At 56.2% G+C, this 26,509-nt stretch overlaps 1 protein-coding gene across 4 annotated transcripts; it reads right to left on the reverse strand.

Annotated features, from left to right (window-relative positions):
• On the reverse strand, nt 1-25,380 carry AP2A1 (adaptor related protein complex 2 subunit alpha 1). Of its 4 annotated transcripts, XM_090050308.1 has the most exons (24): nt 25,227-25,380; nt 23,462-23,530; nt 22,967-23,109; nt 22,060-22,253; nt 21,830-21,959; nt 16,573-16,674; nt 15,080-15,188; nt 14,723-14,873; nt 13,901-14,069; nt 12,170-12,307; nt 11,672-11,854; nt 11,027-11,124; nt 7,715-7,946; nt 7,182-7,346; nt 6,655-6,815; nt 5,808-5,870; nt 4,571-4,642; nt 3,794-3,876; nt 2,907-2,997; nt 2,414-2,536; nt 2,017-2,133; nt 1,663-1,732; nt 1,294-1,428; nt 1-949 (listed from the first exon to the last, which is right to left on the reverse strand). In XM_090050308.1, exons 1-24 carry the CDS (start codon nt 25,291-25,293, stop codon nt 872-874), a joined length of 2,943 nt encoding a protein of 980 aa, XP_089906434.1. In that variant the 5' UTR covers nt 25,294-25,380; the 3' UTR covers nt 1-871. The 4 variants fall into 4 exon arrangements, with proteins under 4 accessions (XP_089906434.1, XP_089906436.1, XP_089906437.1 ...); XM_090050310.1 differs by lacking the exon at nt 5,808-5,870; XM_090050311.1 differs by lacking the exon at nt 4,571-4,642.
• Between the last annotated feature and the right edge of the window lie 1,129 nt (nt 25,381-26,509).

Here is a 26,509-nt window from a genome sequence, read left to right on the forward strand (position 1 = left end):
GAGGGGGGCAGGCGGTACTGGGGGCCCTGGTGGGTGCCCCATTTATTAGTCACATGGAGATAGATACACGCGCTCTGATCCGCAGGAACTACGCGACGCTAAAACACCTAGAACGGCAAATACCATGGAGCCCGGCCAGCGCCTGTGGGGACCCCCACTTCTTCCCCCTCCCTGGGGCAGCAGCAGCTCCCCCAGCTGCTAGGTGGGGTGGGGGGGCCCTATTAGCGTCATCCCACAGGCCTGGGGTCCCCAGGGAGGTGGGGGGTGAGCAGACCAGGGCAAATTCATGCACCCCGCACTTCCATTACAACACATTCCCTTTAGTTTGGAGTGGGGGCTTTGACCCACCCAGAGCCCCATACAGTCCTTCAGCCCAAGGCCTGAGACTGGGCCAGGGCTCCCCATCCCTGTTGGGGTCCTGTGGCTGTGGTGGTGGTGGTGGTGGGGGGACTGTAAACTTTTTGGGGGTGGGAGGGCCAGGCCTCGCCCCAGAGAAGGGGGACTAGGAGCAAAGCTCCCCCTGGGGGGATGGGACAGCCACACAGCATCCAGATTTCAGGGGTCAAGCCCCCAAAAGCCTGCTTATGGGGAGCCAGGGCTACTGCCCAGGGGGTCCCTGGTTGAGGAAGGGGGATTGCCAAGATCCACTCTATATGGTCTGATCCCCTCCCAGCCCTACTCCTTGGTCCCACTGTCGCCCCCCTCCCCCCCCCCAGCAGTGCTGGCCTGGGCTAGCTGATGAGAACACAAAGGTTACCATGACGACAGGACAGGGTGGGGGTGCAAAACAGGCTCTGGGGAGGGGTGCCTCTGTGCCCAGAGGGGCTCTCCCCTGCCCCTGCCTCTCCCCACAACAAGCCGGAGCTACCCCTCAGAACTGTTCTGACAGCAGCTCGCACAAGTGTCTCGACACGGCCTCCTTGCTGGTGCGCAGAGTCAGGCGGTACATCTGGGGGGGTGAGGAGGATGTCAGGGGGGTCCTGCCTCCCATGGCATAGTGGGACCCAGGCAATCTCGCTCCCGCCCTCACACTTTGCTTCCCTGCCCAGGACTGGGATAGAACCTAGGAGTCCTGGATCCCAGGCCCATTCCTCTCCTGGCAGTGACATAGAGCCAGAACTCCTAGGCTCTTGGACACTCCCCTGTAGTCCAGTAAGTGTTCATGCCCCTTTTAGACCCAGGAGAGAACCCAGGTGTCCTGGCTCCCAGTGCCCCCTGCTCTACCTCACTGGACCCCACTGCCCTCCCACAGCTGGGATAGAACCCAGGTGTCTGGCCCTGCCCCCTGCTCACCTGGGCCTGGGCATTTGGTTCCAGCCGCAGGAGACAGCCAACCTGGAGGGACTTGGTCTGGATGATGCCAGCGCCTACAAAGTTGTCGGGGTTGGGGTCTACCTTGTCCAGCAGAGCACTGCCAAAGCCCAGCAGCTGTGAGACAAGAACCAAGTAGCAATGAGGGACTGCCCCAGGCACTCCCCCCACTCTCACCCCAACCTGGACCCTCAAAGAGCTAACGGCATGTCTTGGAGGGACTCCTAGGTCACACATACTGGAAGAGAACCCAGGTGTCCTGCTATCCCAGTCCTCCCCACTCCACCTCCACCAGACTCCACTCCCCTCTCAGAGCAGGGAAAGAACATGGGCCCACCAGCCCCCTCTCACCTTGGCTTTGGTGACCTCTGGGTCCATGGGGTGATTTGCCTTGAAGATCTTCTGGGATTCCTGCTGGGGTCTGTGGAGATGGGGTGGGGGTGGTGAGAAGGTCCTTGCCCCCCTGTCATAAATAAGGGTAGGGTGGGTCTGCCCTACTTAGAGGACCCCTGGGAGACAGGGGACCCAAGGCCACCCCCAACAGGTACAAGGGCTTAAGACCACCTCCTTTCCAGGACTCACCTACAGGGTCTCCTCTATCACCCCTCTCTGCCAGTCCTGGTCCCCTAGCCCCAACGTATAGGCCCTGCTTCCATCCCAGCCCCCTACCCCAGCAGTCCCACCTCCCCCAGCCCCCCATCATACAGGCTGAGCTGCTTCCAGCGCTGGAAGAAGTCCTGGGACTGCATCTCTGTGGCCTGGAAGAACTTGTTCAGGGTGATGGGCAGCTTCAGGGTTATGTTCTGCAGAGTCCCCCCATACCTGGGGGGGAGGGAACTGTCAGAGAAGACTCCCCTACCGCTACAGTCTCCCACTCCCACAGGACCCCCCAGCCCAAGCAGCTGCTGCTCCCCCCTCCCTCTTGGGCCCTGATTTCACCCTCTCCCCCAGAAGCTCCATCCCCTTATGACCCTTGCCCCTTGCTCCCCACATCTACAGAAGGCCCTTCCCCACTTTCTTAACTAGGCCATAGCAGCATCCCTACCTCAGGCAAGCCCTGCCCCTAGCTCCTGCCCTTCCTGAGAAGGCCCACCCCCAGTACCTGAACTTGATGTTGATGAGGGGTGCCAGGGTGAAGTCACTGAGGCACTCAATGTTGAGCACCTGCTGGACCTGGGCACCACCCTCCACCAGCGGGTCCACAGCCTTGGTCTGGATGTTGAGCTGTGGAAGGCGCTAAGGACTGTCCAGGCATAGGGTATCCACTGGGCAGGAGAGCCTGCTCCTTTGGAAGGGGGCACAGGGCATGGACCACCCCATGGGACAGATGCCCCCTCCTCTCAGAAAGGACAGTCTGACCCTACTCCCCCTCCTCACTTCTGAATGGCTTGCCCTCCTGCAGGCCACACCCCAATCTCTCCATGGCCCTGCCCCTACAACTCCCACCCCTACTCATTCCCAGGGCCCTGCCCCTACAGGACACCGCCACACAGGCCACACCCCTATTTGTCACCCAGACACCGCCCTTGCAGGCTATACCCACACACTTCCCCCTGGCCTTGTCCCCAGAGCCTCCCTGCCCCCAGCTCAGGATATGACTCTGCAGCTCCCCAGGGTAGGTGACAGTGGGCGTGAAGCTCTGGAACTGGACCGACGTTTTGTTCCCGTAGAACAGGTACATCCGGCCTGCAGGGGCAGCAGGTGAAGAGGAGTACGCACCCTCCAGGATCCCCAATCAGTCTCCCCAGCCCCAGAGGCCTCCAGCCCCCACCAGGACCACTGTCCCCCACACCCCTGGGACTTCCCCACAGCACACGAGACCCCACAGTCATCCTCCCCCACCCTCCGGGATTCTCCAAGACCCCCAGAGACCCCCAATCACCCAGCCCCAGAGCCCTCTGCACCCTTCCTACAGCCCTAGGGACCCCCAGCCCCCACCAGGCAGGGAGTAGAGGAGTTTAGTAGGTTAAGGCTACTAAACTCTATGGAAACCCACCTCCTCCATGCCTCCTTGTGGTCTTACCCCCTGCAGATGACACCCCCAAACATCCCCTGGGATTACCTCACCCCCCCAGGGACCCCCCCCCACTCATCCTCGTACAACCCCAAGGACTCTTGGCCCCTAGGGTCCCCACATTTCCATAGCCCCTGGGATTCCCCCCAGCCTACCCCAAGAGACTCCCACTCATCCTTCCACAGTTCCTGGTATCCCTACACCCCCTCCCACACTTCTTGGAATCCACCCCAACAGGACTCCCAATCATTCTCCCCACTAGGTCTGGAACAGCAGCAGAGGGAATGCTTCAGGCCACAGAGACCCCAGCCTTGCCCCACCCTTGAGCCCCCTTCCCCCCAGCCCTAAACCCTATGCAAGGGTGCAGCTTTCTCTGCTCCCCAGCCCTGCTGGGGACCACCCAATGCCCCAGCCTCTCCCCCACCCCCCCAAGCTACACATCCCCATTCCCACCACTCCCCAGCTCACCTAGGTTCTGCCGGAACTCAGACTTCACCCCTATCTGCAGCAGCTGGTTCTCAAACAGCACCCCATTGTTCTTGCACACGAACCTGCAAGGGGCTGGGGTGGGCAAGGGGGCACCAGGACAGCCCCTGCCGGTGCCCCTCACTCCTGACCCACAGCCCCCTCTGACCCCCTACCTCCCCCCCAAGCCCTGCTGGTGCCACTCACTCCTGACCCACAGCCCCCTGCCCCCCCAGCCCTGCCTATGCCCCTCTGACTCCTAACCTCCCGCCCCCTCTGACTCCCCACCCCGACCTTCCTGGTGCCCTTTACTCCTGACCCACAGCCCCCTAACCACCCTGCCCCAAATGTACCCCTCTCAACCCACAGCCCCCTGCCCTGCTAGTGCCCCTCACTCCTGATCCACAGCCCCCCTTTCCCCTCCCAGCCCTGCTGGTGCCCCCTCACTCCCAATGCCCTCCTAAATGACAGCTAAGATAACCACATTCTGTGGGTGCTGCTCTGTGCAGCACAATCCTAACTTCCTATTATCCCAGCCCTATACCCCCATAACAGCATGAGAGAGAGAAGTGCAATGTGAATGTGACAGCTCGCATGCGTGTGAGCAAGAGGTAGGCAAGCATGAAGCACTGACCCTGTAGCCCTCACCTGGGAGGGAGCACAATGCCCCACACTGGGGAGGGGAATAGGAGCAAGAGCGAAACTGCAGTGGGAGCAGCTGGTTCCTACAACCCCACTGCCCTGCCCAGGACCCAGGCATCTAGGAACAGCCCCTCTTACTTGTTAAGCAGCTCATCAGCTTCAGAGAGAGGCAAAGCAGGGTCCTCGCAGACAGAAGCAGCGGCCCCCGCGCTGAGCATGGCAGGGAGGGGGAGCAGCAGGGGGTGGTGCAGGGAAGAGAGCAGAGAAGATGAGTCACAGGGTGCCAGGCTGCGCCAGGTTAGTTCCCGAAAGAGAAAGAGAGACGGACACACACACACACACACACACACACACACACACACACACACACACACACACACACACACACACACACACACACACACACACACACACACACACACACACACACACACACACACACACACACACACACACACACACACACACACACACACACACACACACACACACACACAGAGATGAACAGAGCTAAGGCAGCACATGACAGGGGCAGAGATGGGACACAGGGTGTCATGGCACCCTGAGAAAGAAGCTGGAGATGAAACCAGGCGTCCGGGCTCCCCCCACCCTAAAGCACTCAAACTCCATCCTCCTCCTGCTAGTGGGATAAAAACCCAGGTGTCCTGACTTTCAACTAGTCTGAACTCTACACTGTTTCTCAACATGTGGCTCATGACCCAAAAGTGGGTCGCAAGAATATATGGAAGAGTCGCGAATAAACTTTAAAATTGGATTCTCCTTTAAAGGAGAAAAACATGGGAAACTGTGGCTTTTCCCTTACAGGCTGGCAGTTCCAGCCTGCAAGGGGCTCCCCATGTCCCACACACTGGCAGCAGGCACTAGGCCAGGACTGGCCATCAATGCTGACAAATGGGTCTTGGTACAAAACCAGTTGAGGAACCACTGGTCTAGACTACTCAGCTCTCCCCACTCCCTTCCCACAGCTTGGATGGGACCCCATTGACTCTGACCCACTAGATCTCATTCCCTTCCTCTCCCTGTGCAAGGAGAGAACCCAGGAGTCCTGGCTCTGAGCTCTGACCTACCAGACCCCCCCCTCTCTACCCAGAGCTGGGAGAGAACCCAGGAGTCCCAGCTGCAAGCTCCCTGCTCTAACCCATCAGATCCCACTCCCCTCTCCAAGAACCAAGGGGGAAACCCAGGAGTCCTGACTACTGGGCTACCTCTGCTCTAGCTCATTAGACCCCTCTGCCCTTCCAGAGGTGGGATAGAACCCAGGTGTCCTACCATCCCCCTCCCAGGTGCAGTGGGAGGCTTGGTGGAGGGGAGGGAAGGGGAGGGGGCAGGGGGACAGTGGGCGGAGCCCCCTTACTCGGCAGGCACAGCTGCGTCCACCAATAGGGACGCAGAACTCTCAGTGGGCGGCTCCAAGTCACTGTGTCATCCAATCGCAGGGCAGCAGCAGAGCAAGAGACAAGGGAGGCACCCAATCCCAAGAGAGCAGCAGGAAAGAGAGAAAGACAGACAGAGGGACAGACAGACAGGGATGGGAGGAGACAAACAGGAGACGGCAGGTGAGCACAGACACCCCCCTCCCCCATGGGGCAGCACAGCATCTCTCCCTCCCCCCCAAGGCAGAATGGACCAGACCCCTGCTCCCCCCGCCCCGAGTTAGCCCTAGCTGTCCCCATTTCCCCATGACCTTAAGATCACAGCCCTTAGAGAGAACCAGCTGCCCCCTAAGCCCCAGTATCAACCTCATCCCAGGCCCTACCATAGCATATCCCCTGCCCTCCCCATCCCTCTACCACAGTGTGCCCCTCTCCAGTGCTCCACATCCTTCACCAGTGCTGGAGGCTCTGGGCCCACATGAGGACAGGCAGAAAACATCCCCACTTTGGACCCCTCTCCTTATGAGGAGACCCCCACTCTACCAAGGGCAGAAACACAGACTTATTGCCCCCTGCTTCTAGATGCTATCACATGGATATCACCCCCAAAGCAGAGGCACTGGCTTATAGCCCCTCCCATGGTCCCAGCTGCCCCCCAAAATAAGATGCATCAGCTACTGCCCCCCACCAACCCATCTCCCCTGCCCAGGGCACAGGTGGGCCAAGCCCTGCCTTGCTCTCACCAGGCTGGTATATAGCTGGGAGGGGGCATTAAGAGGCACTCAGTCCTACCCCCACCTGGGACTGTCACCTGGGCTCAGCGCTCACCTCAGGAAGTTCTCATCGGTGCCAGGGGCCAAGCCAGGGGCAGCTGCCGGGCTGTCAGAGAACACGTCCACCAGGAGGTTTCCGGCACTGGTGGGGGCTGCCGAGCTGGCAGGGGGAGCTGCCCGGAGTCCCAACAAGTCAGCGGATGGCGACGGAGTGGACTGCAGGGAACAAGAGGGGTGGGGTGAACTCGCCCCATTGGGGCATAATGCAAGGTTGGGGGGGAAGTATCCCAGGTGGGGGGTGACCCTGTCTGCCTGGTTATGGGGATGCATGGCAGTGGGGGCACCAGGGAGAGATATCCTGGCTCCTTGTAGAACCTAAGTGTCCTGGTTCCCAGCCCACCTAAATACCAGAGGTGGGATGCAGAGAATGGGGGAAATGACCAAAGAGCCAGGCTCCCAACACCCTCACACACTAAAATTATCCCCCTTCTAGAGCTGGGATAGGACCCAGGTGTCCTAGTGTGAAGCTCCTGGCTTCCAGTTTCCTTCCTCCCCCGCCCCACCACACCCCACAATACTCACAGCGGTACTGGCACTGGGCTCCATGCCCCCGTTGATTTCTGCCCCAGGCTCTTTCTTGCCATCATCCAATTCACTGCCTGCCCCAGGGCCCTTCTTCTTCTTCAGCTTGGCCAGGATGGATGACTCCCGCTCAGGGAATGGGGGCATCTCCTCCAGCACCGTCGCCTGAGTGAGGTGCAGGAGGCATGTCAGAACCAGTAAGGGGGGGAGAGGGAAGGGGAGGGGAGAGAAGGGGAAAAAAAAGGCCCCTGCCTCTTCCCCAACCAAAGAGCCAGATAGTGCCTCTATCCAAGGGCTGGTGGCCCTAGAGGGGGCAGGCCCCTGCTGCATCTCTGCCTCCTGCCCCTGCAAGTGCCCTTGGTATGGCATCCCCTGGAGGCAACAGACCCTGTCCCACCCTCCAGCCATGCCTCGTGCCCCAAAATGAGATAAGGTCTATTGCCCACTGAGGCAGACAGTCCCTATATCACCCCTACCCCCAACTCCCTGCCCCAGGGCCAGCCCCATCCCCACCCCACGCCCCAGAGCCGCACCAGGACATCAGTGCTGGCGATGGAGCTGAGCTTGAGGTACTCGACGGCACGCTGCTGCAGCTCCACGTCTGCATTGCGGATCTGGCTGTCGGAGCGCAGCACTTCCTGGATGGTGGCCTTAGTCTCAGGAAAGAGGTTGATGAACTTGATGTAGGTGGAGAGCAGGAGGGCACGGGTGGCCACTGAGCACAGGTGGAACTTGGAGTGCAGCAGGTTGAACTGCACCAGCGGGCTGCAGGCATGTAGGGAAGGGAGACAGGTGGGGGGTCAGAGCTGGGGGCCACCCTCAGCACTGGGGCTCCTCTAAGCAACCTGACCTGGCCCCAAGCCCAGCTCAGCACACCCACAGCCTTAACCCATCCCTTGGGTCACCCCAGCCCTGCTGGTGTTTCTCACTCCAAACCCACAGCTGCTGCCCTGCCAATGATCTTCATTCCTGACCCACAGCCCCCTGCTCCACCCAGCACCCCTCACTCCCGATTCTCCCATTGCCTGGTGATCCCAGGGGGCTCCTCAGACCCTGCTGAGATCTGCCCCCTTGACAATATGTGCTTCTAATAGGTCTCTGATAACAGTGCTTGCTCCAGTTTCCCTGCCTCCATTGTCTGTTGTTATATGCTGGGGAGAAATGGGATGATTTTCACCTGGGACGAAGGCAGAGCAAGATGCTGTCTGAGTGGTGGGTAAGAGCCAAACAGACCAAGTACCCCAGGGAAGGAAGACCCAGGCCAGCCAATGCATGCCACACTGAGACAGGCATTCAAGGCGGTCACAGCCCAGCCCACCTTTCCCTCCCCTCCCCCTGGCAAACAGAGCTACAGCTGCTTGCATCCATTCCTCCACGGCTTAGATCCATGGCCCCTACCCACTGCACTGCAACCCTCTGCCCCATCAGCATTGGCTTAGGAGTGCAGAGGCTGGCCTCCCAGGGAAGGGCTTCTTGTGCTCCCCGACCCCATACTAACAACTGGTGGGAACTCCCTGAGGTGGCACTGAGACTCTAAGGGGTGCTCATATCCTGTTCCCTGCCCTTCTCCACAACCAGAGAACCAGGGGCTCACTCTCAGTAGATGCCATGCAAGAGGCTAGCATCAAGGAGCTCACAGAGGTTGTAGCAAGTTAAGAGAGAGGTTGTCCAGTTAGGTGCGATTTGCAGACCCGTTTGCTGTCATAAAAACATAAGAACAGCCATTTACTTGGTCAGACCCTAGGTCCATCTTGCCCAGCCTCTGGTGTAAACGGGCAGAGAGCAGACACTAAAAGGGAGAATGAACAGGGCACAACCAAGGGTTTTCCAACTGTTCCTCTCACTTGCAGCCTCTGGCATTTAAGGTCCAGGAAGTTGTGGTTTAGAGGCCATGCCCCTCATTCCCATGCTTAATAGCTACTGATGCCCCTTTTCTCCAAGAATCTGTCCAATCCCTTCTTGAATCTAGATAAGCCATCAGCTTCCACAGCATCTGGTGGCAATGAGTTCCATGTTTTAATTACATGCTGGGTGAAAAAAACAAACAAACAAACAAAAAACCTCCTTTGGCTAGTTACCTGGTGTCCTCCTTCCTCCCTTTTTTGAAAATGGGGACCACATTAAAGAGTCTCCCCAAGTTAGAGAGCAGAGTGAAGGGTGGCTGGTTTTTCTCCAGGCTTTGCTGGTGGTCACATGGGCCCAGGAAGGAATTATTCCCCTTCTTGTTGCTACAGGTATCAGGGGATTGTTTTGCCTTCCTTGGAGGCATTGAATGTTGGCTGCAGCCAAGGCTGGAGACTGGAACTAGGCTGTACCAATGCTTCTCTTGAGACTTAAAGCTGGAGGTTCCTGGCTAGAGGGTCTTGCCCCTCCACTCAGGGTCAGCCTAACACTGCATTTGGGGTCAGGAAGGAGTTTTACCCCAGTCTGACTGGTGCAGACTTGGGGGAGGGGGGGTGGGAAACGTTGCCTTCCTCTGTAGTAGGGACAGAGCCTTCCTCCCTAGGTCACTCCAGTGTACTTAACAACACAACAGCAGCAGAACGCTGCAAACCACTGTCCCCCTGCTGTACCTGGGGCAGGTTTGGAGGCTCTCAGTGTCCTTGGGCAATGGCCTCATAGCTGTGCAACAGGGGAGTGATACCGTGTTTGGAGTAGGTTGGACAAGGGCTTGACTTGGATGGGACTGACCCTGCCTCATGCTGGAGAGGTCGGACTAGATGACTTTTGGAGAGAGCTTTACCAGCCTGGTGGCTCTATGTACTGGTGACCCCAGCTGGAGAAACTATCCAGTTGGTGCCCACTGCTCTCTGGGTGTCCAGTGGTGGCCGTACCCCACTACCCCTCACTTTGGTTGCCTTTCTCTCCATCTTTTCCAAAGGATGTAGTAAAATTAGAAAAAATACAGAGAAGGGCAACCAAAATTATCAGAGGGATGGAGCAGTTGCTGGACCAGGACAGAACTAAAAAGGTGAGGAATCTTCCATTTGGAAAGGAGAAGGCTGAGGAGGATATGATAAAAATCTATACAATCATGAGGGGCGTGGACCAAGTGAACAGGGAACTGTTGTTTGTAGAGTCCCATGATGCTAGAATAAGTGGGAATCCACCAAAATTAGCAGGACACAGGCTTACAACCAACAAAAAGGAAGTACTTCCTTTACGCAGTGTTAACTTGTGAAATTCATTGCCACAGGATGTGGTGCCCCTTAAGACCTGAGATCAAGCCCAGCCCCTACCACAATATGAACCCCTCACCAGCGCCCCACAACCTTCCCCAGTGCTGCAGGCTCTAGATCCCATGAGGGAAGGCAAAGAACTCCCCTCATGAACTGCCCTTAGTAATGATGAGAGCTCCCCCCAAGCAAGGTAGGAGCAGAGACCTATTGCCCCCTGCCCTGGTGCAGGCACAGGGGCATCACCTCCAAACCAGAGGCACAGGCTTACAGCTCCCCCCATGTGCCCACCTGCCCCCTCAAGAACAAGACCCTCTCCCCCTCCTCCCACACCCATCTCCCCTGCCCAGGGCACAGCCATGTTCAACAAGGGACTGGATAAATTAATGGACGAGAGATCTATTAATAGCTGTTGAACAGCATGCCTGGAGATGGTTCCTCTGGTATCTCCAGATGAGTAGCAATTGATGCCAGAGAAGATGTTGAATAGGAGAGAGATCACTCTAGTCATGTCCAGTTCAATGCCCTCCCCAGATGGACCACTGGCCTGTCCCAGGATGCACTTATTGTATTCTCAATGGCCTGCCTCCAGGTTCTGAGGGAAGAGGGAGAGGCTCTAGCCAGTGCCCATCACTTGCCATGAGAATTCCCAGTGCCTCCTAGCCATACCTGGAGCGGGGGTCCCCTGCAATGAGATTCCCGAACTCCCCAAGGATGTAGCCACCAACTTTCACCATGTTCTCATGGCAGGCAGGGGCCTGCAGGGCCTGTGGGAAGAGGAGGGGGTAGCAGTCAGAGGAGAGGATGCAGCATGGGAGGCACTGACCAGGGACTACCTCCCTCACTGAGGGAGTCAGAGGAGATGCAGACCTGTGGGAAACCCATGTGTCTACTCCACCCTTTATCATCCTCTGCACCAGGGAGCTTGAGGGGTATCCCAGAGGGGACCAGCCACCTCCTCCAAGGGAGACAGCCAAAGGCAACACAGCCTTGTGAAAAACACATGCATCTACTCCACGTTCTTTCAGAGCTAGGGAATTACTGCCCCCTAATTGCCCTGTGCCTGATGAAAACAGACGGGTCAAAGCCAAGGCATGGGGAGAAACCTAAAGAGAAGAGGTGTTCCTAGAAAGTGGGAGGGGCTTACACTGAGAGGTGTGGTCAGAATTGCTTAGAGGGACTTCTAGGAAGTAAAGCAGGGTATTAGGGAAAGGGCTGCCCCAAACAGTGCTCCACCCCCACCCAGGGGGTGCCCTTCTCTGCCAGCTTCCTCCCTGCCCCCCTAACCCACAAACACACATGGCCTCAGCCAACCTCAAAGACAGTCTTGGCAGCATAGCCCTGGACATCATCCCGGTTGATGACAATCTGGATAACGCGGTACCAGACCTCCTCACTCACATAGTCACCCGCGATGCGGATCAGGTTGAGGATTGTGTCCACGTACCAGCTGTAGTCCACCGCATACTTCTCCGCCAGGATTGCCACCTTCAGTACCTGGGGGGGGGGGGGGGGGCGGGGGGCACCACGGAGCCCCAGCTCATACTGTACCTCAACCAGGTATCTTCCAATACCACCCCTACACATGCACACCCCATCCCTGACTCTAATCTACCATGCCTCACCTCATCCCTTTCCTAGAGCTGGGAGAGAACCCAGGAGTCCTGGTACCAGCCCCCCTGCTCTAATTCATCAAATCCTACTCCTCTCCCAGAGCCAGAAGAAAACCCAGACATCCTGGTTCCCCAGCTCCCAACCCTGCCCCCCACAAACCACAAGAAAGGATCTAGGCATCTGGCTCGGCAGACTCACGATCTCTTCACGGATAGAGTAGTCAGCTGTCTCCAGGTAGCTGAGCATCTCTGATACAATCTGCTTTGCATTGGTGCGGTCGCACATGGCGTAGAGCAGGTCAGCTGCACGCTGCCGCACACTCACATCCCGTTCCGTCTGGGGAAGACAGACAGTGAGAATGAGGTGGGGGGAAGGGGCCCACCATCTCCCTACGCTCCCCTCCTGGGGACACCAGGCAAGCGCCCGCCATAATCCTGCTCTCGTAGGTTCCCCTGGCCATGCCACTCAGTGTAAACTCCTCCTGCTTTATGGACATGCCTCTTAGGCTCCTCCTCCTATGCCAGCACACCCTTTCTCCAAGCTCTTCCTCTTTCTGGCCACCCCCTCCCTCAAAGCCCTGCCTCCTACAAGTCACTCAAACGGGTGGATCCACTGGGGGTTGTGGGGGTGCAGTAGTACAGCTGCATCCTGCTTCGATTCCTGTCCCATCCAAATTTTAAAACCAAGTGCCTGGCAGTAGTCAGGCAGCATCAAGGGAGTCAATTAACTTCATGGCTCATGATCATCTCCCTTGTTCCTGCTAATCTCTCTCCACTCCACAGATATTAATGAATCCCTCGACTTTTTCATAGATTTCATAGACATTAGGGGTGGAAGGGACCTTGAAAGATCATCAAGTCCAGCCCCCCGGCCAAAGGGCCGGAAGTCAGCTGGGGTCATAGGATCCCAGCAAGATAAGCATCCAATTTGCTCTTGAAGGTGTTCAGTGTAGGTGCTTGAACTACCTCCGATGGCAGGCTGTTCCAGACCCTGGGGGCTTGGACAGTAAAGAAATTCTTCCTTATGTTCAGTCTGAAATCATCTTCTTGTGCCCTGTTCAAACTATCCTTTCCCCTTCAGTTCTGCTGTCTGTCCCCCATTTTTGGTAACGTCTCTTTTCTGTTTCACAGCCCTGAAGACTGTTTTTAGCCCTAGCTAAAAGCCTTAACTCAGGTGTTGTCATATTAACTCTGTTGTGGAAGTGGGCTGACAGTGAAGCATTGGAGGCACTGTCAAGGTGCTGAAGAAGGCTAGATTTGGTTTTATGATTCTGAACAAGAGGACTACATTTAACTCTAATGACTACAAGACTCGTGACTCAATCTCTTTAGATTGTTTTGACTTTTTGCCTAGTTTGTCATTTTTTTTTAAGCTTTAATATAATCTAGCCAATCAGTGAACATCCTAACACTTGTATTTGCTTTTACTTTCATCTTAAACCCAGTGTTATAATGCTAACCCCACGGCCTATTAGTGAAGCTTCTAGTTTCTCTTTAACTGCAGAAAAATGTGTATTGTGTTATATGTGATGATGTGTCACATAATCTGCACTCCCCTTTTCAAAATCCTACATCTGCCCACGCACACACATCCAACAGGCTCCTTCCCAGCCACTTCCCTTTCTAAGCTATACCCACTCATCCAAGCTCCTCCCCCTGCCCTAACATCAAGCCCTTTTCTTTCTTCACCACTCCCTCCCATCAAACTCCTCTTTTTTGGTCACATCCTCCTTCTACAAACTCCGCCGTCTCCCAGAACACACAGGGCCAAAACCACCCAAACTCCTCCCTATCCAGACCCTGCCTCTTCCAGCAGGATATACTCCTCCCTGCTTAGGCTGCTCCCCCGCTTTTCCATCCAGAGCATGCCCCTGCCCACTGGACCCTTCTGTCACAGGCCTTGCCCCCTCAGAGGCCCCACCCCCCTCACCTTGAGGGCATTGATAACTGTCTCAATGTGGGTCTTGACGGCCTCATGGGAGAATTCGGAGCTGGCAAGGGTGCACATGCTCTCCAGAGCCAGGTACCGTAGGTTGGTCTCTCGGTGCTGGAGGAACTGGCCCAGCTGGTTACAAGCCCGAACCAGCAGATTGGGTTCACTGGAGGAAGACATTAGGGTTAGTAGCCCGAAGGCCAGGAGTGAGGGATGCTGGCAGGGCTGTGGGGGGCACAGGGCTATGAGCTGGGAGTGAGGAGCACCTGTAGGGCTTGAGGGCAGGGGGCTACAGGTTGGGAGTGAGGGATGCCATCAGGACTCACAGGGAAACCCAGGACTGGGTGGGCAGAGGCTGCAGATCAGGAGCCAGGGGACACTAGCAGTGCTGCGGGGAGCTAAGGGCTGTGGGGCACCAGGAGGTTCTGCACCCATGCTACCAAGGAGAGTTAGGGTAGAACCCAGGGCTGGATAGATGGGAGGCTGCAGAGAAGTGTGGAGCACTGGCAGGGCCAGAAGGAAGCACCAAGTGGACTGGGGGGCAGGGGCCTGTGGACTGTGAGTGAGGGGCACTGGTAGGACTGGACAGGGGGCTGCAGATCAGGAGTGAGGAGCACCAGCAGGGCTGGGGGACAGCTTAGGGCTGGTAGGAGGTTGCTGTTTGGAAGTGAGGGGCTGAAGGAGAAAGCCCATGGAGGGGAGCAGGGGGCTGCAGGTCAGGAGTGAGGGGCACTGGCAGGGCTGGAGGTGGGCAGGGGGCTGTGGGTTGGGAATGAGGGGAGCCAGCAGGGCTAGTCAGGCTGGATCAGCAGGCCTCACCTGTCATAGTGGATGATGAGGCTGATGGCCTCAAAGAGGATGGCATTCTTGGCATTGGAATGCTGAACCTTCTTGGACTTTGGTGGCTCCTGGGCCTTGTTGAGGACTGTCTCCAGGCACTCAACCAGGCGCCCCTTCACTGCCGCGTCCTCTGGGGGCACAGAGCATGAGGCGTGGCAGAGCCAGGGCGAGGGGCACAGGCCACAGCACAAGCCAGGAGTCCTGCTTCCAACCCCCTCCTGCCTGCTATATATAACCCACCAAACCCCCACCCCCTCCCAGAGCTGAGCAAAAACCCAGGTGTCCTGGCTCCTGGTCCCCAGCCCAGGAAGGGAAACAGCCCCTGCCTTCCATTACCTGGTGGCGGGTAGCACTGCAGGAGGCGCAAGAGCTTCACTGAGAGCCATGGGGCCGGCACAAAATAGTAGGTGTAATCTTGCAGGTCCGTGGAGGCTGAGGAAACAATCTGTGTGGGGACAGCAATGAGTACCTGTGCCTGCCAATCCCCACACCAGGCTGACCTCCACACCTCCCAAATCTGAGACTAACCAAAGAGTCCTGGCTCCCAGGCCTAACTCACTCAATCCTCCCACCCCTACAGCAGTAAGGGGGCAACCAGTTTGGCAGGTGAGCTACAAGACAGCCCCATACTTGTGCTCCCTGCCCATGTGGCTGCTCTGCTTTCTACTCCCTATCCTATCTGCCTCTGTGTTCCCTGCTTTCCCCCCACAACCTGCCACATGCCATAAACAGAAGCTAACTATGCTACTTGTGACATCCCTGTGCTATACACTCCCACCCCAAGGACTAGGACAGAACCCAAGTGTTACACCATGGCACTCCCCACCACACCATCTCAGCAAGCTGGGGGATACCAAGCTGTTCCACTTCCATACAGCCCACTGCCACCAGCTACATGCTTGTGGTCTGCACCCTCCACCATCCCGCCCTCATGTCCTGTCTGGACACCAAGTGGCAGGGACACACTTGGCAAGGATGAGGGTTCCTGACAGACAAGCCTATACTTCTTCCTGATCCTGTGAGCCACCAGGGACCTCAGCTGTTGGTTCCTTCACATAGCCATCACCATAGGCGTGTACCTGGCACACTTCATGGACTCCCCCAACACCTGCCCCTTCTGCAAGCAGAGGGAGACCCTGGCATACAACTACCTGTAGTGCACCAGACTCCAGGCCCTGCACCACCTCCTCTAAAATCTCATACTGAGGTTCTAGCTGCATGACTCTCCATACCTTTTCATTTACACACTCCCTACCTGTGGCCTCACAAAGTCCCGAGACCTCCCAGGTCAACCTCCTCCTGGCCCTAGCCAAGCTGGCAATATACCTAACCAGGAAGGAGGCTCTGACCAAGGGAACCGCCAGGGACTGCAGAGCTGTTTTTCTGTCCCTCATCTGTTTATGTCTCTAGGCAGAGCTTCACTTGGCCTTGCTTGAGGGCCAGTAGGCACTGTCCAGTGTGCACTACTCAGTGTCCCCTCCTTGGTGCACTCATTTTAAACCTATGACCCTCATTCCTGTCCCCATTTTGTGTTTCAGTTGTGCCAAATTTTCAGTAATATGTCTTTAGTGGCCCTCATCACAAAGCAGGGCTTATAGCTCTACTTGGTGGACTTTGGTTCACATTCCAGAACGGCGTATCACCACAGCACTAGACACTGCCACCCCAAGGACTAGGATAGAACCCAGGTGTCCAAGCTCCCAGACCCTTTGCTCTAACCCACCAACCCCAGAACCTAAGTATTTTGGCTTATAATCCATCCTTCATCTACTACACCTCTACTCCCCTCCCAGAGCTGGGACTGAACCCAGGTGTCCAGCCCCTCTCACCCGGCTCAGCCTGGACACAGCCAGGGAGACGCAGGTCTTGAAATCATCAGGGTTCTTCTTGCAAAGGCAGGTAATGAGGCTGACAGCAGCTGTGACCACCCCCTGCAGGAGAAGGGGTGAATTGTCAGATATGCAGGGAGGGCAGGGCAGGATGATAAACTTCTGGTCATCAGGGGGGTGGCAAGCAATGCAAATGTACCAAGTGCCACCTGGGGGTAAAGGGGCAATGGAACTGACTGTGTACTAGACAGGTGGGGGCAAATAGGAAGTGAGTGGGGAATGGTGGGATGAACCATGTCCTTAGTATGCGGGGGGAGAGAGGAGCTGAACAATGGGCCATGTGCAGGACATGAGACATGCCATGGTCCAGAGGAGAGGGCTAGTGGAACATGCCATGTCTGGACTTCGGGGCCGTGCAGGTAGAACATACCATCCAAAGAAGTGTCAGGCACCCCAGGACCTACCATGTGCTTGTTATTGGGGGGTGGGAAAGGAAAGGAGTAGACTATACCACATGCTGGTCTCTGAAGGGAAGAAGACGGGTGCATTCTACCCTAAGCTAACACAGCTCGCATGACTAATGATATGACTCAGACTGCGCTAACATACATCCACTATGTCCCTACATAGCTACTATGAGCAAGGTCCTGTATTGCCTTCTAACTGCCAAGCCACGCAATTACTATGATTTTAATATTTTCTTTAAAAAGTTTTACATTTGTACTAGCTGTGAAGGGAGGGAGTGGGATAGGCTAGGTGGGGCTCATTCATAAAAGGGAAGCAGGATCTACACTAGGAATGGGAAATTCTTCAGGCCCACAGGCCACATATGGAGCTTTGCTCAGCTGTCACGAGCCAGATGACCCCTCCCCTCTCCTGCCCAACAACAGCTCACAAAAACTCCCTAAGGGGCTGATCCCGTCAGCCTGGCCACGTAGATCTCAGTCGCCAGTTACTGTTTGGGTTCCATGGGCTGCCACCACTTAGCTGTAGACCCTAGCAGGGGTGTGTGGACAGCAGATCGTGGCTCTGCTCCACGCTTAGCTGGGATGAGATCATGGATGGGTGGGGAGCGAGTGGCTGGGATTCCCAGCTAAATAGCTGTGGCCCACAGAACCCAAACAGTAAGCAACAACTTCATAGATGGTAGGGTCGGAAGGGACCTCAACAGATTATCAAGTCTGACTCCCTGCCCTGGGCAGATGACCCCAGCCAGATGCCTATCCAGCCTTCTCTTAAAGACCAAGGTAGGGGAGAACGCCACCTCCCTTGGAAGCCCATTCCAAGTTTTGGCCACCCTTACTGGGAAGAAGCTTTTCCTGAAGTCTAGCCTAAATCTGCTTCTGTCAATTTGTGATGATTGCTCCCTGTTACCCCAACAGGTGCCATGGTGAACAGAGCATCTTCGGTTCCTTGCTGTGCCCCCTAATGAACTTGTAGGTGGCCACAAGATCACCTCTCAGCCTTCTCTTGCAGAGGCTGAAGAGGTCCAGGTCCCTTAGTCTCTCCCCATAGGGCTTGGCCTGTAAACCCTTAACAATATGAGTGGCTCTCCTCTGAACCCTCTCGAGATTATCCACATCCTTCATAAGGTACGGCACCCAGAACTAGACACAGTACTCCAACAGTGGTCTGACCAATGCCACACAGAAGGGAAGTATCACCTCCTTGGCTCTATTTGTCATGCATCTGCTGATGCATGACAAAGTGCAGTTCACTTTGCTGATGATTTCATCACACTGTCGATTCATGTTCATTTTGAAGTCCACTATGACTCTGATGTCCCTCTCTGCTTCTGTGCTGCTGAGAGGGTCATTCCCCAGCCAGCAGGTGTGCTGGATATTTTTGCACCCTAGGTGCAGCACTCTGCATTTGTATTTGTTGTACTGCATCCTGTCGCGTTCTGCCCACCTATCCAACCTGTTTTAATATCTGCCTGCAATGGCTCCCTACCCTCTGGAGTGTTCACTTCCCTGCACAATTTAGTATCATCCGCAAACTTTAACAGGATACACTTTACACCCACATCCAAGTCACTGATGAAGACACTGAAGAGTACGGGTCCAAGGACCGAGCCCTGAGGGACCCCACTACCCACATCCTTCCAGGTCGATACCAACCCATTTACTAACACACACACTGAGTACAACCACCAAGCCAATTTGCCACCCACCGGACTGTGTAAGCTTCTAAGTTGCAGCCTCTTAATTTATTCATAAAAATGGGATGAGATATGGTATTGAAGGCCTTCCTAAAAATCTAAGAAAATGACATCCACCTCTATTCCTGCATTTAAACATTTTGTAACCTGGTCATAAAATGAAACCAGATTAGGCAGGCATGATCTGCCTGCTACTAATCCATGCTGGTTGCCCTGCTGCATTATTTTTCCTGCTGGACTTGCACAAATATGATCTTTAATAATCTTTTCAAAGACTTTTCCAAGGATGGAGGTGAGACTGACTGGCCTATAATTACTCAGATCTTCCTTCCCCCGCTTCCTGAAAAGGGGACCACATTGGCCCTTTTCCAGTCCTCCAGGACCTGACCTGAGTGCTTGAACAGTCGTACCAGCGATTCTGCTATGACACCGGCCAGTTCCTCCAGTACCCTCGAATGAAGCTCATCCGGCCCTCCTGACTTAAACACATCCAGTCCATCCAAAAGACTCTGCACCAAGTCAGTGTCAACAGTTGGTAGGCTAGTGTCCCTCTGATGCCCAACTAAGAACCCATTAGGAGACTTATCTTAACCCTTGTTCAAGAACAGAGGCAAAAAACTCATTGAAGAACTCAGCCTTGTCCTCCCCTATCTGTCATTAATGGCTCCTGCTTATTCAGTAAGGGTCCTATGCTGCCCTGTGCCTTCTTTTTACTCCCCACATATTTAAAAAAAGATGTTTTGTTGTTTTTAATATGTGCTGCTAGCCTTAGCTCTGTAGTTGCTTCGGACTTTCTAACTGCCTCCTTGCAAGTATGGGCCAAGTAAGTATACTCCGCCTTGGTAGCTTCTCCCTGCTTCTATCGCCTATATGCCTTTTTTTGCCCTTAGATTCCCCTGGATTTCTCTGTTTAGCCACGTAAGTTTTTTAGCCCTTTTTTCCCCCTTTTCCTTGCAATGGCATTGTCTCCCTTTGTGCCCAAAGGATTGCTTCCTTCAGGAATGACCAGCCTTCCTGGACTCCCATCTCTTCAATATTCCTATCCTGCAGCGCATCATTGACTAAACTCTTGAGCACACTTGGCCTTCCTAAAGTCAAGCACTTCTACCCTACTAGTTATCTTACCTACTCTATGCCGTACGGTAATTTCTGTTGAATGGTGGTCACTGTCCCCAAGGTGACCACGAATCTGCAGCTCCCTTATCAGGTCATCCCCTGTAGCCAACACCAAGTCCAGCAGGGCATTCTCCCTAGTGGGACTGTATACCTCCTGCATTAGGTGAAGGTCCTGTATGCAGGTTAAGAACCTACATGAACGGTTGGCTGATTGCTCCTCCCAGCAGATGTTAGGGTAGTTTAGGTCCTCCATGACAACCACGTCCCTAGACTGTACAGCCTCTGAGAGTTGCCTCAAGAATTCCAAATCTAGCTCTTCCTCTTGATGTAGCAGACCCCCAAAACCAAGTCCCTTTCCCCTCGACCTCCATGTATTCTAACCCACAATGCCTCAACTTTCTCCTCCTCCGATCCCATTTTGACTGGGAAATATGTATAATGCTCCTTAACGTAGAGAGAAACCCCACCCGCCCTTTCTTCCTTACTCTGTCCTGTCTGTACAACCTCTAGCCCTCAACGCATACTGCCCAGTCATTGGTAGGGTCCCATCAGCTTCATGGCTGACAGGGAGCTGAAGGCACCCAGAGCCAGCAAAATGCAAGGGCTCCCACTAGCTCTGCAGTCCCAGTGGGGGCTCAGCTCTTTCTGTGGATGCTAACTCCCCATGCTGCATTGAGCCGAGCATTAGCCCAGCCCAAACGGCATTAGGAGAGAGACCTAAGTGGACATCATTTGCATCCCTGGGCACTGCTGGAAGAAGCCAGAGGTGGCAACAAAGGGAGTGAAAGTGGGAGCTTGGCAATGGGTTGCAGTTTAGGATGTGGTGGGGCCACTGCCGAGGTGGGAAGCAGCAGAGGGCCTGGGCTGTGGACAGGGAAAGTGTGGGCTGGGTAGGGCTGTGTGGGGCACTTCAAGTGGCAAGTGCCAGGTGGGAGACAAACAAACAATGGGGATCACACTGGAGATGCTGTATAGTACAGTTAATCAGGAGCAGCAATTCAATGAATGCAACTGGTTGCTGTTGGGCTCCTGTCCCAAGACACCTGACACTGGGTCCTGCAATACGGCCCATGACAGGCACTGATGCTTCCTCTGATGGTGGCTGGGAGTGGCCCCTTTGGTGCTGGGACTCTGGCTCAGAAGCTAACAGCTGTCTCTGCTCTCTTGGTGGGTGTGTCTACCGCTCTCAGGTGTCCTGGCCTGGGCTGCCTTCCATGCCTGGACTAAGCAGGACCAAGGGATCTGTCATGGGCTAAAAAAAATCCTTCTGTGGCCAGATCTAGCCTGCAGGATGTATTTTGCCCACCCCTGAGGAATACTCTGTTCACTATGGGTGGTGGGGGGAGGGAGAACACATTAGTGCTAGTTATATACAGGGTGGTGGGGTGAAACCTGGTCATTCACAAAGGCAAGTATGGAATGTACCACATGAAGGTTATTGGGGGGGCGGTGAGGTGGAGGGGTGGATATGCCACATGCTGGTTCTTCGGCAGTTGCGCAAAGAATAAATCACATACCTGCATACCATGTACTGGTTGTTCAGGGGGAGAACTGGGATGTACTATGTGACAACCATGTAGGAGGGGAGCAGGAATGTGCTATACCATGTGGCATTCATTACTAGAGGCAGGACCTTTACTCTTGCGGGGGGGACGGACAGGGGTAAAATATATCATGTGCTCGTAATTTACAAGATGGTGGGGCAGAACAAGGATGGCAAGGGTGAGACATACCACAGGCAGGTCATTTTGGCGATGGGGGAAGTGATTAGGACGTACCACATGTTGCTCATTCCCAGGGGAGGCAGAGGTGATTTGTACCATGTGCGGGTCACTCATGGGGGAGCAGGGATAGGATGTACCATGTAGTCATTAATGGGGGGATGGGGTGGGATATAACATGTGCTAATCATTAATGGGGGTGCAGGGATAGGATGTACCATATGCTGGTCATTCAGAGGGCCGAGGGGAGGGGACATACCATGTGTTGGTCGTTCAGCAGGTGCACCACGCGGGAGGTCCATTCGCCCATCGGCACCAGGTCAGGTGAGGTCTTGTAGAGGCGCAGGAGGCAGAGGGCAGCACTCTGCTTCACACTGTCCATAGTGTCGCTGAGTGAGGGGGCAGATAGGCCTAGTTAGCAGAGCAGGCGTGGGGCCTCCCTACTCCCCCACCTCCTCTCCTGTCCCAGCCACCTGGAGCTCTGCTTACCCAGCCACCAAGATGCGGGGGATCTCAGAGGCGAAGGCCTCTGCCATCTCGCGGCTGCCTACGTTGGCAATGCAGTGCAGTGCCAGGCACATGAAGGTGGGGTTGCGGCTTGCCAGGTCATTCTTGATAGCGTTGTTAATGAGCCGGATCAGCTCACTGTTGGAGTTCACCAGCACGGAGATGAACAGGTATCCCTGGGGAGGGGCCAGGAGTGGCTTAACAAGGGGGATGGGAAAGGGAGGGGCAGGCTGGGCTCAGCCCCTGCCCCATGGAAGCCAGAGCCCAGTGGCACCCCCCAACCCTACCGAGACATCAGCTCCACAGCCCATCTCCAACCACGGCATCATGACCCAGCTCCAGCCACATCTCTGCTTCCCTTCTGGGTCCCCAGTTCTACTTCAACCCTATTCCTCCTGCTGCCCCCACCTTCCCATCCCACTCCTGCTATACACCCCACTGCCCTTTCCCCACAGGGGCTGCAGCAGGAGGCTGCCCTAAATGCAGGCTCCCCTCCTGCAGCCCCACTCTGTGCCCAGCCCTCAGGCCAGACACCTGTTCTGTCCAAGGTGCTCAGTACCCAGCCCCACCAACCCAACCTCCTCAATGCCCTGCCCCCTACCCATACTTCAGAACCCAGTCCCGCAACACTGCCTAGCACCCATCTCCATCCTGCCCCACAGTGCCCAGCTTGCCCATTTCACCCCACAACATCCAGTGACCAGCTCCCTCATCCCACCACACAATGCCCAGCCCTTTCACACCCCACTCCAGTGTCCAGAGTCCAGCTCCCCAATCCCTCCCCATGGTGCCCAGTACCCAACTCCTCCATCCTGCCCCACAGCCCTCAATGCCCAGCTCTCCCATGCTTCCCCCAACCCACCACACAGTACCCAGCCCCCCCACTCACAATCTGCTTCTCGGTGTACTTGTTTGAGCTGAGCAGGTTGACAGCCTCCATGTGCCCAAAGTCAATGTCATGCCCAAGCAGGAAGATGAAAAGCAGCTTGCAGACATATTTCTTTTTGCTGTAGCCATCCAGGGCCTTGTCCCCTGGCAAGAGAGAAGAGAGGAGAAGGGAGAGGAGGGGGTCACCAGAACTGTTGGAGATGGGGACGGGGTGGGGAAGCAGGGGGAGATCAGGTGTGAATTCTGTTCTGGGGGATGGATTCAGATACAGGAAGCAGGTCTGGATCTAGGGATGCAGGGAACAGGAAGACTGGGGGTGGGGGTGTCTTCTGTGTGGGGGAAGCAGGACAGGGAATGATCCAAGGGGACTGGATGGGAAGGAAGGCCGAGTTCATCCCTCCCCATCTGACAGCCTTCCATGTGTTTGTGGGGGGTGCTGCTCACAAGCACATTGAACCACCCAGCCACAGCCCCTCTAGACAGGACCTACACTCACCCTTGAACTTGGAACGGATGTTGGCCAGTTCCTTGTTGATCCTCTTGATCTCAGCCTCTTTGCTTTTACCTGCAATGGGAGCAGCAAGAACAAATGTGCTCAGTGGGGATGGAGCAGACCACAGACCCATTCCCCTTATCCCTGGTCCTAGGGCCAGATCAGGGCTGGGACTTCCTCAAGGGAAAAGGCCCCTGCCTCATCCCCACCCCCAAAGGCCCGGCTGACACAGCCCAAAGTCCTAGCATCTTCTCCTTCTCTTGATCGCAGCCAATTCCTTCCCTACAGCCCCGACATTCCCCTGCTTCCTCCCTTCCCCTCCACCCAGAAGGCAGTTGCCAGCTGGCCCCATCAGCTCCTTTCCTTCCCCACCTCCTCCAGGTCTTTCCTAGGGAAGACCAAAGAGAAACCCTGGGACTGGTTTATATAAGAGCCTCTCAGCCAGTACTAAAATGCAGCCAGCTTGGAAGGGGCACACTGGAGGGCTGGTTATAGAAGGATCCCTTGCCTAGTACTAAAATGCGGCCAGCTCTGGGGTGGGGCACATGGGGAACTGATTATACAGGGAACCCTCGCCTGAAACTGAGATGCAGCCAGCTCTGGGGAGGCACACACTGGGGGGCCAGTTATACAGGAATCCCTCATCCCAGCACTAAAATGCAGCCAGCTCTGGGATGGGTGCAGGGACGAGCTGTTTATTCGTGACTCTCCTAGCACTTCCTCCCAGCTTTCAAACTATTCCAGCTCAACAGAGACCTCTTTGCTGTAAACATCCAAAGCCTTGTCCCCTTGGCACAGGAAGAGCGGATGGGAAAAGGGTCCCCAGCCCTGCCCTGCCAGGGGGTCATGCAGAGATTGGGAGGAGCAGGCCAGAGGGGCTCTGTCCTGAGGGAGGTGATGGGAGAAAGCAGGTCTGGATCTGGGGATGCAGGGAACAGGGAGACTTGGGCACGTCCCTCACACCCCTGCTGTGTCCAGCTCCAGCCCCTGGGTGCTCAGCCTGCCTGTGGGGACGACCCTGGGCCCTGCTCCAGAAAGGGGCTTTGGGCAAAGAGCTGGGACTGCCCTTATCCTTGGAGCTGGGAAGAGGGAGAGGATTGGGTAGGGACAGCCTAGAAAAATAACAGTCTGGAGGAACTAGCCAAGGTCCCTCCTCTGTGAGGGACACCCCCCCACGCACCAGCTGCTGGACAGACACAGCCAAGAGCCACTTCCTGTCCCAATGGGCGGTGGGGGGGGAGAGGGGGAGGAGTGCATATGGGGGGCACCCCACTGCAGCTGGGCTAAGCTGGGGACCTGCCCACTGCTGGCTGCCAGCACCAGTCTTGTGGGAGTGGGGAAGGGATGCAAGGAAGGGAGGGGAAATTTTCCAAGGGGGCTCAGCCCGGAACTGTGAAGGGAGCATGGGACCAATCCAGGGGCCACCTCAGGGCATGGATTGTGGTGGGGAGGGCAGAGACCTGGTGAACAACCCTGCAGGGGCAGGAAGAGAGAGCTCTGGGGGGCAAGGGAGGGGGTCGAGTGGGGACAGCCGGAAATAACGGCCTGGCGTAGGGAGCCAAGGAAGACCAACCCCCCTCCCCACACACACTCACACTACACGGACACATACCACACCACACGCGCACATCACGCACACACCAAAGCTAGACAGACGCCGCCAAGAGCCACTTCCCGTCCCAAGGGGCAGGGGGAGGAGGGAGAGGGGCGGCGGGGCCCAGCCCGGATCCGCAGGGCCAGCGCGGGACAGGGGGCGGGGCCAGCTCACAATTGCGGATGTCGGAGATGAAGACGGCCAGGCCGCGCATCCCGTCGCCCTTGGACACGGCCGGCATCGCGGCGGCGGCCCCGACCGGCCCGGCCCAGCGACCCGCTCCCCGGTCCGGATGCGTCCCGGCCCCGCCCGCACCCCCGCGCTGCCACCATTGGCCGCTGCCCATGCCACTCCGCCCCCTCGCCCACCTTCTATTGGGGAGCCTCCCTGTCGCTCCACGCCCGACCCACCCCCCTTCCCCAGACCATTGGTTCTGCCCACCACGGATTCCGCTCTCAGTGGTAGGGGGTGCCGTTACTCAAAGGGAGTCCCGCCCTATGTGTTTTCTCATTGACCGCTTCTCATTAGCCCCGCCCTACGTCAATACTTATTGGTTGGACTTTCCGAGTGACAGCCCACGGGTTTAGCCCATTGGTCGCCTGGCGGGGCATTGAAGGGACACTCATAAGTTCAGGCGAGCCCCGCCTCTTTCTCGTTGCTGTTGGGTATTAGGGAGATCAGTCACTATACGTTCACGCCATTGGCTGGCCGGACAGTCCATCTACATTAGACCCCCCCCCTCGTAGCGGGCCGCAATGGTCCCTCATGGCCAGGTTCCGCCTTCCCGCGCAATTCATTCAATCGCCTGCCTGTCGCTCAGCTAGTAGTCCCGCCTCTTCTCCATCCCTATTGGCACCTCCCATTCTCCCGTCATCTGATAGGCCGGAGGGTATTGAGGGCTTCGTTCGCTGATTGGTGGGAAGCTGCCAGGATTTTGGCTGGGGATTGGAGGGATGGGGCCTGCAGTTCCGGGGTGGAGGAACACTAATGGGGGTTAGGGGGCTGCCTAGGCAGCTGCTGGGTGGGCGGGGCTTGGAGTTAGATTGCCTGAGTTCTCTCTCAGCTGTGGGAGGGGAATGGGGTTCAGTGGTTAGAACAGGGGCCTGGGAGTTAGGATGCCTGTGTTCTCTCCCAGCCCTGGAAGGGTGGCAAGATGGGTTAGACTTGAGGATGGGCCTGGGTTTCCCCCAGCCCCCCAGTATTTTACACCGGTTTTGCTTCCTCTTTTCCCTCCCTGCAGCTCCAGGAGTGTAGCTAAAACCCCTTGGTTGCAAAACCCCTGCCCTGCAGGCTGCATCTGGCCTGGCTCTGCCCCCCCTGCCACATCCATGCCCAGAGCCATGTACTGCCCATCCCAGTGATGTGACCTCTGCCAATTGCTCACCCAGCACCTGCTCCTCTCCAGCACTGCTGCCTTAGCTCCTCCCAGCCCAAACGCAGCTCTCCTTACCAGTCTG

This window comes from Crocodylus siamensis, chromosome 5, assembly GCF_052110815.1.
Source record: "Crocodylus siamensis isolate JL-2025a chromosome 5, ASM5211081v1, whole genome shotgun sequence".
Taxonomy (NCBI): domain Eukaryota; kingdom Metazoa; phylum Chordata; order Crocodylia; family Crocodylidae; genus Crocodylus; species Crocodylus siamensis.